Source organism: Thalassophryne amazonica, chromosome 3 (genome assembly GCF_902500255.1).
Source record: "Thalassophryne amazonica chromosome 3, fThaAma1.1, whole genome shotgun sequence".
In the NCBI taxonomy this organism is placed as follows: Eukaryota; Metazoa; Chordata; class Actinopteri; order Batrachoidiformes; family Batrachoididae; genus Thalassophryne; species Thalassophryne amazonica.
In genome coordinates, this window is record NC_047105.1 from 69,656,111 (window position 1) to 69,669,913 (window position 13,803).

The 13,803-nt window shown below is 40.2% G+C and overlaps 1 protein-coding gene across 1 annotated transcript in view; it reads right to left on the reverse strand.

The window, feature by feature from the left end:
• The window catches only part of eefsec (eukaryotic elongation factor, selenocysteine-tRNA-specific), a 30,496-nt gene extending 18,015 nt beyond the window's left edge, over positions 1 to 12,481 (reverse strand). Inside the window, exons 1-4 of the mRNA XM_034166650.1 lie at positions 12,196 to 12,481; positions 9,023 to 9,230; positions 4,922 to 5,018; positions 2,594 to 2,758 (exon numbers count right to left, since the gene is read on the reverse strand). Coding sequence (XP_034022541.1) covers positions 2,594 to 2,758; positions 4,922 to 5,018; positions 9,023 to 9,230; positions 12,196 to 12,481 — 756 coding nt within the window. The remainder of the gene's footprint in view (positions 1 to 2,593; positions 2,759 to 4,921; positions 5,019 to 9,022; positions 9,231 to 12,195) is intronic.
• Between the last annotated feature and the right edge of the window lie 1,322 nt (positions 12,482 to 13,803).

Sequence of the window (13,803 nt, forward strand, 5' to 3'; positions counted from 1 at the left end):
TCTCACAAATCCAACAAGACCAAGCATTCATGATATGCACATTCTTAAGGCTATGAAATTGGGCTATTAGCAAAGTAGAAAAGGGGGTGTTCACAATAATAGTAGCATGTGCTGTTGATGCTACAAACTCAAAACTATTATGTTCAAACTGCTTTTTTAGCAATCCTGTGAATCACTAAACTAGTATTTAATTGTATAACCACAGTTTTTCACGATTTCTTCACATCTGCGAGGCATTCATTTTGTTGGTTTGAAACAAAGATTTTGCTCGTTTACTAGTGTGCTTGAGGTCATTGTCTTGTTGAAACACCCATTTCAAGGGCATGTCCTCTTCAGCATAAGGCAACATGACCTCTTCAAAAATTTTGACATTCAAACTGATCCATGATACCTGGTATGTGATGTATAGGCCCAACACCATAGTAAGAGAAACATGCCCATATCATGATGCTTGCACCACCATGCTTCACTGTCTTCACTGTGAACTGTGGCTTGAATTCAGAGTTTGGGGGTCGTCTCACAAATAGTCTGTGGCCCTTGAACCCAAAAAGAACAATTTTACTCTCATCAGTCCATTAAATATTCCTCCATTTCTCTTTAGGCCAGTTGATGTGTTCTTTGGCAAATTGTAAACTCTTCTGCACGTCTTTTATTTAACAGAGGGACTTTGCGGGTGATTCTTGCAAATAAATTAGCTTCACACAGGTGTCTAACTGTCACAGCACTTACAGGTAACTCCAGTCTGTCTTTCATCATCCTGGAGTTGATCAATGGGTGAGCCTTTGCCATTCTGGTTGTTCTTCTATCCATTTTGATGGTTGTTTTCCATTTTCTTACACACGTCTGTTTTTTTTTTGTCCATTTTAAAGCATTGGAGATCATTGTAGATGAACAGCCTATAATGTTTTGCACCTGCGTATAAGTTTTCCCCTCTCCAATCAACTTTTTAATCATGCTGTTCTTTTGAACAATGTCTTGAATGTCCCATTTTCCTCAAACTTTCAAAGTGAAACGCATGTTCAACAGGTGCTGGCTTCATCCTTAAATAGGGGACACCTGATTCACACCTGTTTGTTCCACAAAACTGACGAACTCACTCACTGAATGCCACACTACTATTATTGTGAACACCCCCTTTTCTACTTTTTTTTTTTTACTAATAGCCCAATTTCAAAGCCTTAAGAGTGTGCATATCATGAATGCTTGGTCTTGTTGGATTTTGAGAATCTACTGAATCTACTGGTACCATGTTTCCCATGTAACAATAAGAAATATACTCAAAACCTGGATTAATCTTTTTAGTCACATAGCACTACTATTATTCTGAACACTACTGTAAATCCACGTGAATTTTTTTTTTTTTTTTTTTACTTTCATCATGGCAGCTCAAGCCTGTTGCTGAAAGAGGGATGTGCATCATTTATAGAGCTGACTGAGCTTATAGTGAAGCAGAGACAACACGTGCACTTATTTAGTGACTTGAGTTTATTAATCTGATACTGACTGATCAGTCAAAAAATTCCTTTTGCTCAAGGTGGTTTGTTTCTGCTTGCCATCCACACACCCATACTGCTGTTTCCTGATGTCCCATACTGGGGAGGAGAAGGTGGTGACTAACGGCCACAGAACATACACGCGTTTATCTTGTATCAAAAAAGCGAGTCGTGTTAAAATAAATTTGCCTTATCGTGTTAACTTTGAGAGCCCTAATTCGTTTATATAGCGCCAAATCACATCATAAGTTGCCCCATAGCACTTCACAAAGGAAAGGTCCAGCTTTACCCACCCACTGGGCAAGCACATTGGGCAACAGTGGTGAAGAAAAACTCCCTCAGGCCTTTGTTTTGATTATAGGAAGAAAACTCAAGCAAACCAGAGGTGACCATCTGTTTTGGCCATACTACCAATAACAAATACAACTATACTGTATTGCATTTAAGTTATATTTTCTTTAAAAGTTAACAGTCAGAATATTGATTTTGTATTACTGTGTAAATATGTTAGTATTCACATGTACAGTCATTTATCTGTAAATAAATCAGCAAAGCTTAAGCAATTCCAAAAGCTATTTGAGATGCATGATGGATAATGGATTTTGTGAAACTGCAAAATCAATAAACAAGTCAAGTAAATAAATAAATAAAAATGAAACCAAAAACATTCACCCATCTAACAATCCACCTATGATTTTGATATTTGGCATAAAGTACTATTTGTACTTTTATTACCACATACTGATAACAGTTGTGTCAAAGTGCATGCAAACCTTATGTAAAGTATTTGCTGCCACCAAGAGGAGAATATAAAAACTGCAAATAAATTAACTGGTCTAGTTTATGTTTCTGTGACTTCATCTGGTCTACATTACAAACAATCCTTGCTTCCAGTCCACCCTGAGTCCACTTGTCATTCCCTCACATTAAACTGACATCCTATGATCCCAGTCGTTCATCGCTCCCTCAGTCTGTACTTCCTGTGAACCTTGTGGAACTGTGCAGCATCTACAAAGCCACGGCCAGCACCAGGAATGCTGGCAATGCTCAAATGTAACTATCAGAGTTTCTGAATCCATGCCTATTGTTTTGACACACACCTTTAGGGCTGGAATTTCCACAGTGTCATTGATAGCCAGCGACCCCTGCAGGACGGTTCCAGTCATAACAGTACCCTGACCACGGATAGAGAAGCAGTGGTCCACAGCCATTAAAAAGTCACCTCCAGGGTCTCTCTGAGGGAGGTATGCCTGTTTCTTCAAAAGCTGCCACAGAAAAACAGAAAGGAAAAAGTACACAGAGAGAAAAATGTCATCAAAATACAACAAGGAGAAGAACAGTGTTTCTTGAAGTATTAAAGCATGTACAGACATACGAGAGGGACTATTTCTGACACACTGCCGCTTTTCAGAATCAGAATCAGAGAATCACCTTTATTGTCACTGTAATTTGCATTACAACAAGATTTGAGTGCAACTCCAAAAAGGTGTTTTTTGGAGTTGCTATAAGTAGTGATTCTGACCTGTCACTAAAGTGTTATTCACATCCAAAATACAAATCATATTTACCTTTCTGATTACTTTTCTTTCTGTATTTGATTGAACCACTAATAATAAAACTAATGAGGGGTCCCTTCTCATGGCCATCTAATCTCTGTACTCACAAAGCGAGAGCTGTGTTCAGGTCGCCAGCAGTAAGCTGGACTCCTTTCCGGTGAGGGTTGGCCTCCACCAGGGCTGCACCTTGCCACCAGTCCTGTTTGTGACATTCATGGACAGGATATTGAGGTGTAGTGGGGGGGGGGGGGGGGGGTCTTCAGTTTGGTGGGCTCAGGATCTCATCACTGCTTTTCGCAGATGATATCGTCCTGTTTGCACCATCGGTGTGTGACATTCAGCACTCACTGGGTTGGTCCGCAGCCAAGTGTGGAACTGCTGGGATGAGGATCCGCACCTCTAAATCTGAGGCCATGGTTCTCAGCAGGAAACCAACGATCTGCCTAATCCGGGTAGGGAATGAGGTCTTGCCCCAAATGAATGGAGTTCAAGTACCTCGGGGTCTTGATTCCGAGTGAGGGGACAAGTGCGAGATTGGCCGGAGAATCTGTGCTGGAGGGACGGTGTTGCATTCGCTCTATCGTACTGTTGTGACGAAAAGGGAGCTGAGCCAAAAAGGTGAAGCTCTCGATCTACTGGTCAATCTTTGTTCCTACTCTCACCTATGGTCACGAGGGTTGGATCATGAATGGAAGAACTAGATCGCAGGTACAAGCGGCCGGAGTGGTTTTCCTCAGGAGGATGGCTGGGGTCTCCCTTAGAGATAGGATGAGAAGCTCAGTCATTTGTGAGGAGCTCTGAGCACAGCTGTTGCTCCTTCATGTTTAGAGGAACCAGCTGAGGTGTTTCAGGTTTGTCCAGCTGAGCGAAGACCTCAGGGAAGACTTAGGACTAGGTGGTGAGATTATATCTCCACACTGCCCTGGGAATGCCCCAAGATCAGTCAGTGGCGGTAAATGTGACCCATAAAAGGGAAGTGTGGGGTCCCTTACTAAAGTGGTTGAAGATGAGTGAGTGAGAGTGTGTAAAACTAATAAATAATTACTTATAAGAAATTTAGTTATTATATAGTGATTAACACAAAATTCCTTTTGAATTAGCCATGTTAGAACTATGTTGATCATGTAAACTATTTCATTTGCTATTTACATTGGGCGGGAATTGCACACAGCTGAATATGCATGTGTACAATATCACCCGAGTAACAGCACTTGTTCAGAAGAAAACGTTTGTAAAGTCTTAAACAAAGGTGTCTAAAATAGAATGTGTAATGTGTCTAAAATGTTAAACAAAAAGCTGAGCAGGCCTCTATACTAACTCTGAAATCTACCTGTCGATGTGACAAGTAACACTGGAGAGTTACCTGTCCTACACACTGAAGCTGACTTTTATCAATAAAGTTAATAATTGCGAGTATGGTGTACGTATTTGCTGAGCAAATTAAAGCTGTGAATCGATTATCAGCAATTGATTATTAAATGAGGAACAAGGAAGAAAAAATTAGATGGCAAAAGGTTTTGACAAGAAATTAAGTTTGTCCAGTAAGGACGTAACTATGTGGTTGTACAGTGACAAATATGTTGGGAGGTTGAATTCTCGTACAAGACAAGCAAGGTGGATACAGTCATATTCAGAATTACTGGCACCACTATATTTTATGTACACCTTTTAAAATATGGTCAAAAATAAATGCAAACAAAGCAATTTTGCTTAATCAAAATATTGTTAATAAAAACATCCAAAATTATACAGCAACAACAAAACAAAATGCTTTCATGCCAGTAATTCCGACCACCACTAATCTGCCCTCTGAAAGATCAGCTTTTTAAATGCAAAACTTTTAGAAAATACATTTGTTCTTTCAGATTTTACCTCTATTAAATCTGACACTCCCTGTGGCTCCTCTGTGTCAAGAGCATCTGGGCCTCTTGGCTTTGCTGCCACAGCAATCACTGGACAATCCTTAAATCTGGCCAACAGAAATATACATGTTGGAACTGCTGAGAGCAATTATTAAACTGAAAAGTATGTAACACACACATATACTGATGTAAGGAGAACAGTAGTAGCCAGTAAACCAGTACCGATCAGTATATCTGGTTTTTATATTTATATTTGCAACAGGGGTGGTGGCCAAGTGGTTAATGCGCTTGGTTTCAGTTCAGAAGGCTCTGGGTTCAAATCCCACCCCTGACACATTTCTCCATGTAATGTGGAGTTGCGTCAGGAAGGGCATCCGGTGTAAAACCTGTGCCAATTCAACATGCAGATCCTCCTTGGATTTGCTGTGGCGACCCCGAGTGCAAACAAGGGAGCAGCTGAAGGGACTTACTAGTATTTATATTTGCAAACTGATTTTTTTTTTCCTTTCACTTTTGATACTCTGTGTGCTTCTTACCCTGTGTGCTTGGATGTAGTGTTAATTTTGTCAGAAGAGAAGAAATATATTCGTCAACAACCTTTTTTTTATGATGAAATCAAGACACTTGTAAAAGATTACTAAAATGTTTTTCATGAAATAAAAACTTAAATCTCTCATTTTTGTCAAAAGATTCAAAAATCAGCTTTTAAAATAACATGTCCATTTTGTTGTTTCCATCTCCTGTCTGCAGAAGGGGGGCAGTGGGTCATCCTGCTGTCTGTTTGAGCATAGATCTGTAAAGGCCATGGAAGTGAGCATCAGACTCCAGAAAGTTAACTTTTTCTTACACACTAGGAACCTAAAAGACAAAGTGTGTGTTTAATGACTGTTTGTTTAAGAAGACAACAGCACTAAATTACTTTACATATCGGCAGATTAATCAAAAAATTAATCAATAAATGCGCTGCAAAGTAAATTCATCCAATGCCATTGACAACCATTTAATGAAAAAACAGTTTACATTTACACCCTGTTTCACGGTGTTAAAGTGTCTGATCATCTCTCTAAGGGTCAGATTAAAGATACTGTGCAGATTTTTTTTAACATCAATCCAATATCAATTTGTTTTTAACATTATTTATAACTAATATATAACAAATAACATAAAATATTACAAAATAATGAAATATTAAGTGTGCATCACATTTAATTAAATTGTCTCAATTCGTGGCTCTTACAATAGATAATAAATACATGATTTATTTTATTCTGCTTTGCTTTAACAAATTTCCAACCAATTCTGAATGTGCAAATAGAATAACTAGATCCAACAAATGTTTCATTTCAAAAGGTCTGCACTCCTACAGCGCTGTGGATTTACAAGAAAACTGAATGTCTAATTGTATCTGACAGGAAGCCTTGTGGATTTAAAATGTCAGGGAAACCACCGCAAACCTTCAATAAATCAACAAGTGTATTACATTCTGCATTTCGGATGTGTGAAACATTATACTGACTGAAATGGTAATCAGAAACAATAGAATGTTTTCGATCAAAAAGACAAATGTCTCGACTGAAACGTGACTAAAATGCACTGAGTTCTATTTTGACTAAAACTAGGCTAAAATTAACAGACTTTTAGTTGACTAAAACATGACTAAATAAAAATAGTGTGTGAATTACTAAATATGACTAAAACTAAAAAAGGACATTTGACAAAAGATTAAGACTTAAAAAAATAAAAAATACATGACACTACTTCTATGTCTTGTTCCAGTAGCCCATTTGCCCTTGCCGACATTATATATATATATATATATATATATATATATATATATATATATACACTCAACAAAAATATAAACGCAACACTTTTGGTTTTGCTCCCATTTTGTATGAGATGAACTCAAAGATCTAAAATTTTTTCCACATACACAATATCACCATTTCCCTCAAATATTGTTCACAAGCCAGTCTAAATCTGTGATAGTGAGCACTTCTCCTTTGCTGAGATAATCCATCCCACCTCACAGGTGTGCCATATCAAGATGCTGATTAGACACCATGATTAGTGCACAGGTGTGCCTTAGACTGCCCACAATAAAAGGCCACTCTGAAAGGTGCAGTTTTGTTTTATTGGGGGGGATACCAGTCAGTATCTGGTGTGACCACCATTTGCCTCATGCAGTGCAACACATCTCCTTTGCATCATCCGTGAAAAGAACACCTCTCCAACGTGCCAAACACCAGCGAATGTGAGCATTTGCCCACTCAAGTCGGTTACGTCGACGAACTGGAGTCAGGTCGAGACGCCGATGAAGACGACGAGCATGCAGATGAGCTTCCCTGAGACAGTTTCTGACAGTTTGTGCAGAAATTCTTTGGTTATGCAAACCGATTGTTTCAGCAGCTGTCCGAGTGGCTGGTCTCAGACGATCTTGGAGGTGAACATGCTGGATGTGGAGGTCCTGGGCTGGTGTGGTTACACGTGGTCTGCGGTTGTGAGGCTGGTTGGATGTACTGCCAAATTCTCTGAAACACCTTTGGAGACGGCTTATGGTAGAGACATGAACATTCAATAAACGAGCAACAGCTCTGGTTGACATTCCTGCTGTCAGCATGCCAATTGCACGCTCCCTCAAATCTTGCGACATCTGTGGCATTGTGCTGTGTGATAAAACTGCACCTTTCAGAGTGGCCTTTTATTGTGGACGGTCTAAGGCACACCTGTGCACTAATCATGGTGTCTAATCAGCATCTTGATATGGCACACCTGTGAGGTGGGATGGATTATCTCATACAAAATGGGAGCAAAACCAAAAGTGTTGCGTTTATATTTTTGTTGAGTATACACACACATATATACATACATACATACACACACATATATATATATATACATACATACATACACACACATATATATATATACATACATACATACATACACATATATATATATATATACATACATACATACACATATATATATATATATATATACATACATACATACACATATATATATATATATATACATACATACATACACATATATATATATATATACATACATACATACACATATATATATACATACATACATACACATATATATATATATACATACATACATACACACACACACACACACACACACACACACACACACACACACACACACACACACACACACACACACATACATACATAACATACACACGTGTGTGTGTGTGTGTGTGTGTGTGTGTGTGTGTGTGTGTGTCTCTCCCTCATGTTCAGATGTAGGCTGGGGGACGGGACCCCTGCTGGGTGTATGTCCTGACCAGGGTTTGAACCCCTGATCTGTTGTTTGAAAGACAGATGTTCTACCACTACACTACCCAGCGGCACTTAGTAGTTGGATGCAAGATACAAACTGGGACAACGTATACTCAGAAGCACAACCAAATGTCGGTAATTGTATATAGAAACACCTGTGCCACATAAGGATTAGACGTTCCCAAGTCCTGCTGGGACACACTGCCAAAGCTGGTTGAGAATGACAGGGCTAAGGTCCTGTGGGTCTTCAAATTCCAGACAGACAAGCAGCTGCTGGCCAACCAACCAGACTTAGTGGTGATTGACAATTAAAAGAAGCCCATAGCTGTGACAGATATGAAATCCCGTTGTCAGCAACATCAGAAAGAAGGAGCACAAAAAAAACCCTGAGAAGTACCAGGAGCTGAAGGAAGAACTGGAGCAGATGTGGAAGGTAAAGTCCACAGTGGCCCCAGTGGTAATAGGAGCATTAGGAGCTGTAACCCCCAAACTGGTAGAGTTGCTCCAGCAGGTTCCAGTCACAAGTCTCCAGAAAAGTACAGTCCTAGGAGCAGCTAAGATACAGCACCAAACCCTCAAACTCCCAGGCATCTGGCAGTGGACCCAAACTTGAGGAACAGATATACCACCCTCCCCAGGGGGGGACAGTGAGAGACAGACACACACACACACACACACACACACACACACACACACACACACACACACACACACACACACACACACACACACACACACACACACACACACACACACATTTTTGTAAGTCACCTGCTTCAATAACTACATACCTAGTGCTCTCCAGAGTTTTGTGCATTCTCTTTGTCATTTTTTCAATAGCACTCTGTCTCTTGTTAGGTGGCAGTAAGTCTATTTTATTGAGGACGACCACCATGCGAGGGCATGTCAGCTCTCCTATCAGCAGACACTCTGCAGTCTGAGTCTGCATTCCTTTCACCACATCCACCACCAGCATCATCAGGTCAATGATCTGAGCTCCTAAAGGTGTCAAATACAAAATGCAAACAATTACAAAGATGTTCATTTTAAAAGTGATGTATCTGAAGTGGCAGAAGACAGCAGCGTGCTGTCAAAAACATTCCTCCAATTTTTGGTGTGCGCTAAACAGATTGTGAAACCAAAAACAGCAATATAAACAGGAATGGACACAGACATCCAAGAATAACAGCTGAATAAGAGGACATGTTGAGGGAGGGGTGCAGAAAGGCAAAGGAGAAAAAGGGCTACAGGGTTGAAATTAGAGCTCCAGCTCACTTGGTTGTCTTTCCTTTCCCTCTTTTCTTTTCCTGTCTTTGGCAGTCTTGATTTCCTGTGTTCTCCCCACATGGGACAGGAGGGTAAGTTTAATATGTACCCCAATCCCTGCTCTTTCCTTCCTCCTTAATCTACAGCATGTGCAGCTGTGCTATATATTAAGTGAAAAACCTACCAGCCAGTGCTGATAGGTTTCACTGAATACGCAGCACCATTTAAGTGTCTAACTGCTGCATTCCCTTTATACTTAAGTCTCTTTTTTTTTTTTTTAAAAAAGATCTGTCTCAAATAGAATATCAGCTGTGTGGCAAACAAGGATAAAAAAGGGGGGGAAAGGTCCATCTGTATGTGTGTGCTCTGTATGTGCTGAGCACTACTGTAACCATTCGTGTCAACATCAGCAGACCAAGACTGCCCTCTGCTGGACATATCTTACATGAATCATCCGATATGAGACAAGTCTATTAAAAGAAATTTGGCATCAGTACATCACATATAAACATTAGATTTTCAGTGACGCAGCACTGCTCAATGCCTGTGGAAAGTGCTCACCCACTTGCAATGTTACATACTTTTATGATATAAATCAAAATCACAAAACATAGGTTTAAATGTTCAAAAAATTCAAACACTCCAATTTGAAACTAAATACAAGCCTACATAAGATAATACAAACATATAACAGATGACAGAAGTACCCCATTTAATGACAACTAAATAATATTAAAAAACTGAATTTAGTAATCATGTAATTAAAAAGAAAGTCCTTTTTCCAACCTGGGTTCTATTTTTAGAAATTGTGGAGTTCAGTTTCAAGCAGTAACAAAAATGTATTTAACTGTGCAGTAGTATTGATTTAGAACACAAACACCGTCACAGACTATCTGGCTATATAACATAATGACAACTCTGTAAAACACTTCTTTACTCAAATGAACAGTTAAAAATATCATTCTGTACAAACATGGTACTGGAGTGCACCAGAGGTTAAAATGACATGACCAACTTCAAACTTTTGTAGGAAACAAGTGAATTTTTTCATCTGCATTTTTTTTTAGTTCTTCCATAACTGACAACACCTATACAATATATATATATATATATATATATATATATATATATATATATATATATATATATAAACCCATTTTAGAATTTTTATTTTTTTTGTATTTGAAATGGCATAAACACATTAAAATGTGTGAAATACCAAGTGTTACAACACTTTTGGAGGGCACTGTATTTGAGCATCCTACAGCCTTGACGACTCTTCTGCGGAAGTCAGGTGCATATTCAGACATGAAGGTGACCACTGCAATCACACCGGTTTGTAAGCATATACCGACAGGGCCTTGTAAGGGCCTGGTCACATGGCGTACGGCGATTTTCTGAATGAAGGAAAAAATTCACAAAGTCACAAATCATTGAGAAAAACTGGACGAATGAGCCGGCACGTCTCCCATCACTGAAAAGCCTGTGAGTCCAGAGTGCATAAAAGAGCGAAACAAAACCAAAACTAACAAAAGAAAAATGGAGTGAACGGTGACCTTGACGCTTTAAACAAAACATTTATTAACATGACTTGACAGTGGATATCAAACCGAGCACCAGCCTGTGATCATTTCTGCAGCCAACGTGCACTCTCCACAGCACCTGCAGGCGCGAGAGTTGTCTTGACAACAGGTCTGTCTTCACAAAAACGTGTGCGCACATGCAAGTTCACATGCTGTCTGTGGCTGGAACAGAAGGCATGTGAATGTGTGCACAGCTGTCTATGGTGCACAGCCGTTTGTGTGTGCATGCTCAGCCTCTCCAGCCACAAATGGCATGCGAACGTGCACACAGCCATTTGTGTGTGCACACAGCCTCTCCAGCCCTGGACGGCATGCAGCTCGTCGGATCTTTACTTATTGCTCCGTTCAGATATCATCGACGTTTGTGCAAGACATCAGCCTTGGGAGGTTGGACGACAATCAAACGGAACGCTGACAGTCCAGGAACTACGCAAACGATGAGGAACTGTCATGACAGAAAGCAAAACAGGTTATGGATGAATTGAAGTTGTCGTTGGGATTCGTTCACATTTTTCAACAGTTTGAAAATTCTGACGAAGTGCCACCTGCAGGAACGAAGCTGGACGAAAGTTAAACAACGTCTCTGAAAGTCAACGTAAGTTGAGATTTCTTGTTTTGTTTTGGCTTCGGTGTCCTTCGTTAGTGCCGTGTGACCGGGGCTTAAGGTCCTGGCGGCAGCTGTGCAGCTCTTCATCGACATGCACCATTTGGTACAATTTCATGACCCAAGACCCAGTCCCTGTGTAATGGAGATTTAACAGCTTCTGGTCAAGGACCCCGGAGGCCTGCTTGTTATAAAAGGGTGGAGGAACTGACTGATGTAGAGAGGCATTTGACCGTGCAGAGCTCTAAAAGTAATCACTGATATTTTAAACTGAAGTCTGAACTGTATGGAGAGCCAATGCAAAGATGACAACGTCTGTCACGTGAGATCTCTTTGAAGACCTCATCAGAAGCCTTGCAGCAGCATTCTGGACCATTTGTAAGCGATCAAGAGAAGATTTCTGACGCTAAACAGCAGTGAATTACAATAACCCTAACGTGGCGAAATAAAAGCATGGATAATCGTTTCCAGTTCGGCTTCAGACAAAATGTGTTCTGTAAAAGACTCTCACCCCCAATGATGGTGCGAATCAGAGAGGCGTGTCCTGGGCAGTCGACGAGGGTGAACTGCAGATTGCTGCGGGGCTGCTGGTCCCCGCAGTGCCGCAGGTGGTCTGGCAGGTCCACGGTGAAGGAGGAGAAGCCCAGGTCCAGCGTGATGCCTCTCTCTCGGGACTGCGGGTTCTTGTCGAAGGCGGCGGTGGAGGCGGTGCTGCTCAGTGCCCTGGCGAGCGACGTCTTCCCGCTGTCGACGTGCCCGAGCACACCGACGTTAAAGTTTAACAACGACTCCGACATTGTGGTGCGTAAACTTTACCTCAAAGATAACAGAGATGCTAGCTTTGCCTCAACGTTACTCCGAGTTCGACTTTCAACTCAGCGGCTGTGTGCCAGCCCTTTATTAGCGCTCTTTAAATTAAACTACGACTGTGACAAAGTAACTTTAGTATGTAAGAATACTAAACTGCAAATAACGCGAATTTATGAAAATGTTTGGGAATTCCTATGTTTCGTTGTGTCGGTGTAACTCATCCTGAGGACAACACGCTAATGCGGAAAGCATTTACCCGTCACGGACTTTTATTTAAACAAAATTTCGTGACGTCAAAACTAAGTGTAAAATATTGTTGGATAGTATCTGAAAAAACGCTTTATATTTTAGGATGGCTTGACATTATTATTTACCGATTAATAATTTTATAGTAGTTTCTACTACAGCAAAAATAACTGAAACAGACGGAAACGGTAAGGCGTGGTTTTAAAGTTAAAATGATTGTCATATATTTCAGCCAATTGAAGAGTAGTACTAGCCGAAGACAGCCAATCATTTTCGCACGTCATAGTAGGCGGTAGTTAAAGGCATAAAGGTATCAACACCTATGAGCAACACAAATGAAAAGAGATTGCTCAGATTTTGCAGATGTTTTGTGCTTCGGGTGCCGGTTGTACTGATTAAAAAAAGCAAAAATAGCGAGCAATGTTGTTACAGAATATAAAAGGTATTGCATTGGATTAGGGCTCCTGGGCGACATCTGCTGATGAAGTACATACAATGCAGTGATATTACGCCACCTAATTTATTTTGGAAAGTTTCTATTCATAGTGATAGTCAGTGTTGGAAAACGTAAACTCGTTTTTTCTACTATTTGAAGCCAAAGTCAAACTATGTAATTTGTTAGTTGTAACAAATTCATTTCTATCTTTTTGTTATGTCATCCGTGTTCATTTTTGAACTTTTAAAGTTTGACCTTTATGTTATTTACAGATAATGACATTTAGCCTCATGCATATTTGGCCATTAACAAAGTTGTGTCCTTAGCTATCAAGTAAATAATATGAGCTTTATACAATAAGAGTATTTTTGTTCTAAATAAGTGCATACCATTATAGCACTTCGTTCATTTTCTATACCCGCTTAGTCCTAGGGCAGCGCAGTGTCATTTGAACCCCTGTGTGATATCGCAGGATTTGACCACATCCGGGGACAGCCTGCATGAACACGGAAGAAACTAATCCCCGGGCGGAGTGTGGGAGTTTCAACACAAACCATTCGGCCTGGCTCGGTAAACTGAAAAGCATACTTGCCGGCACCTAGCGGACATGCCGGTTTAAGACGTGCC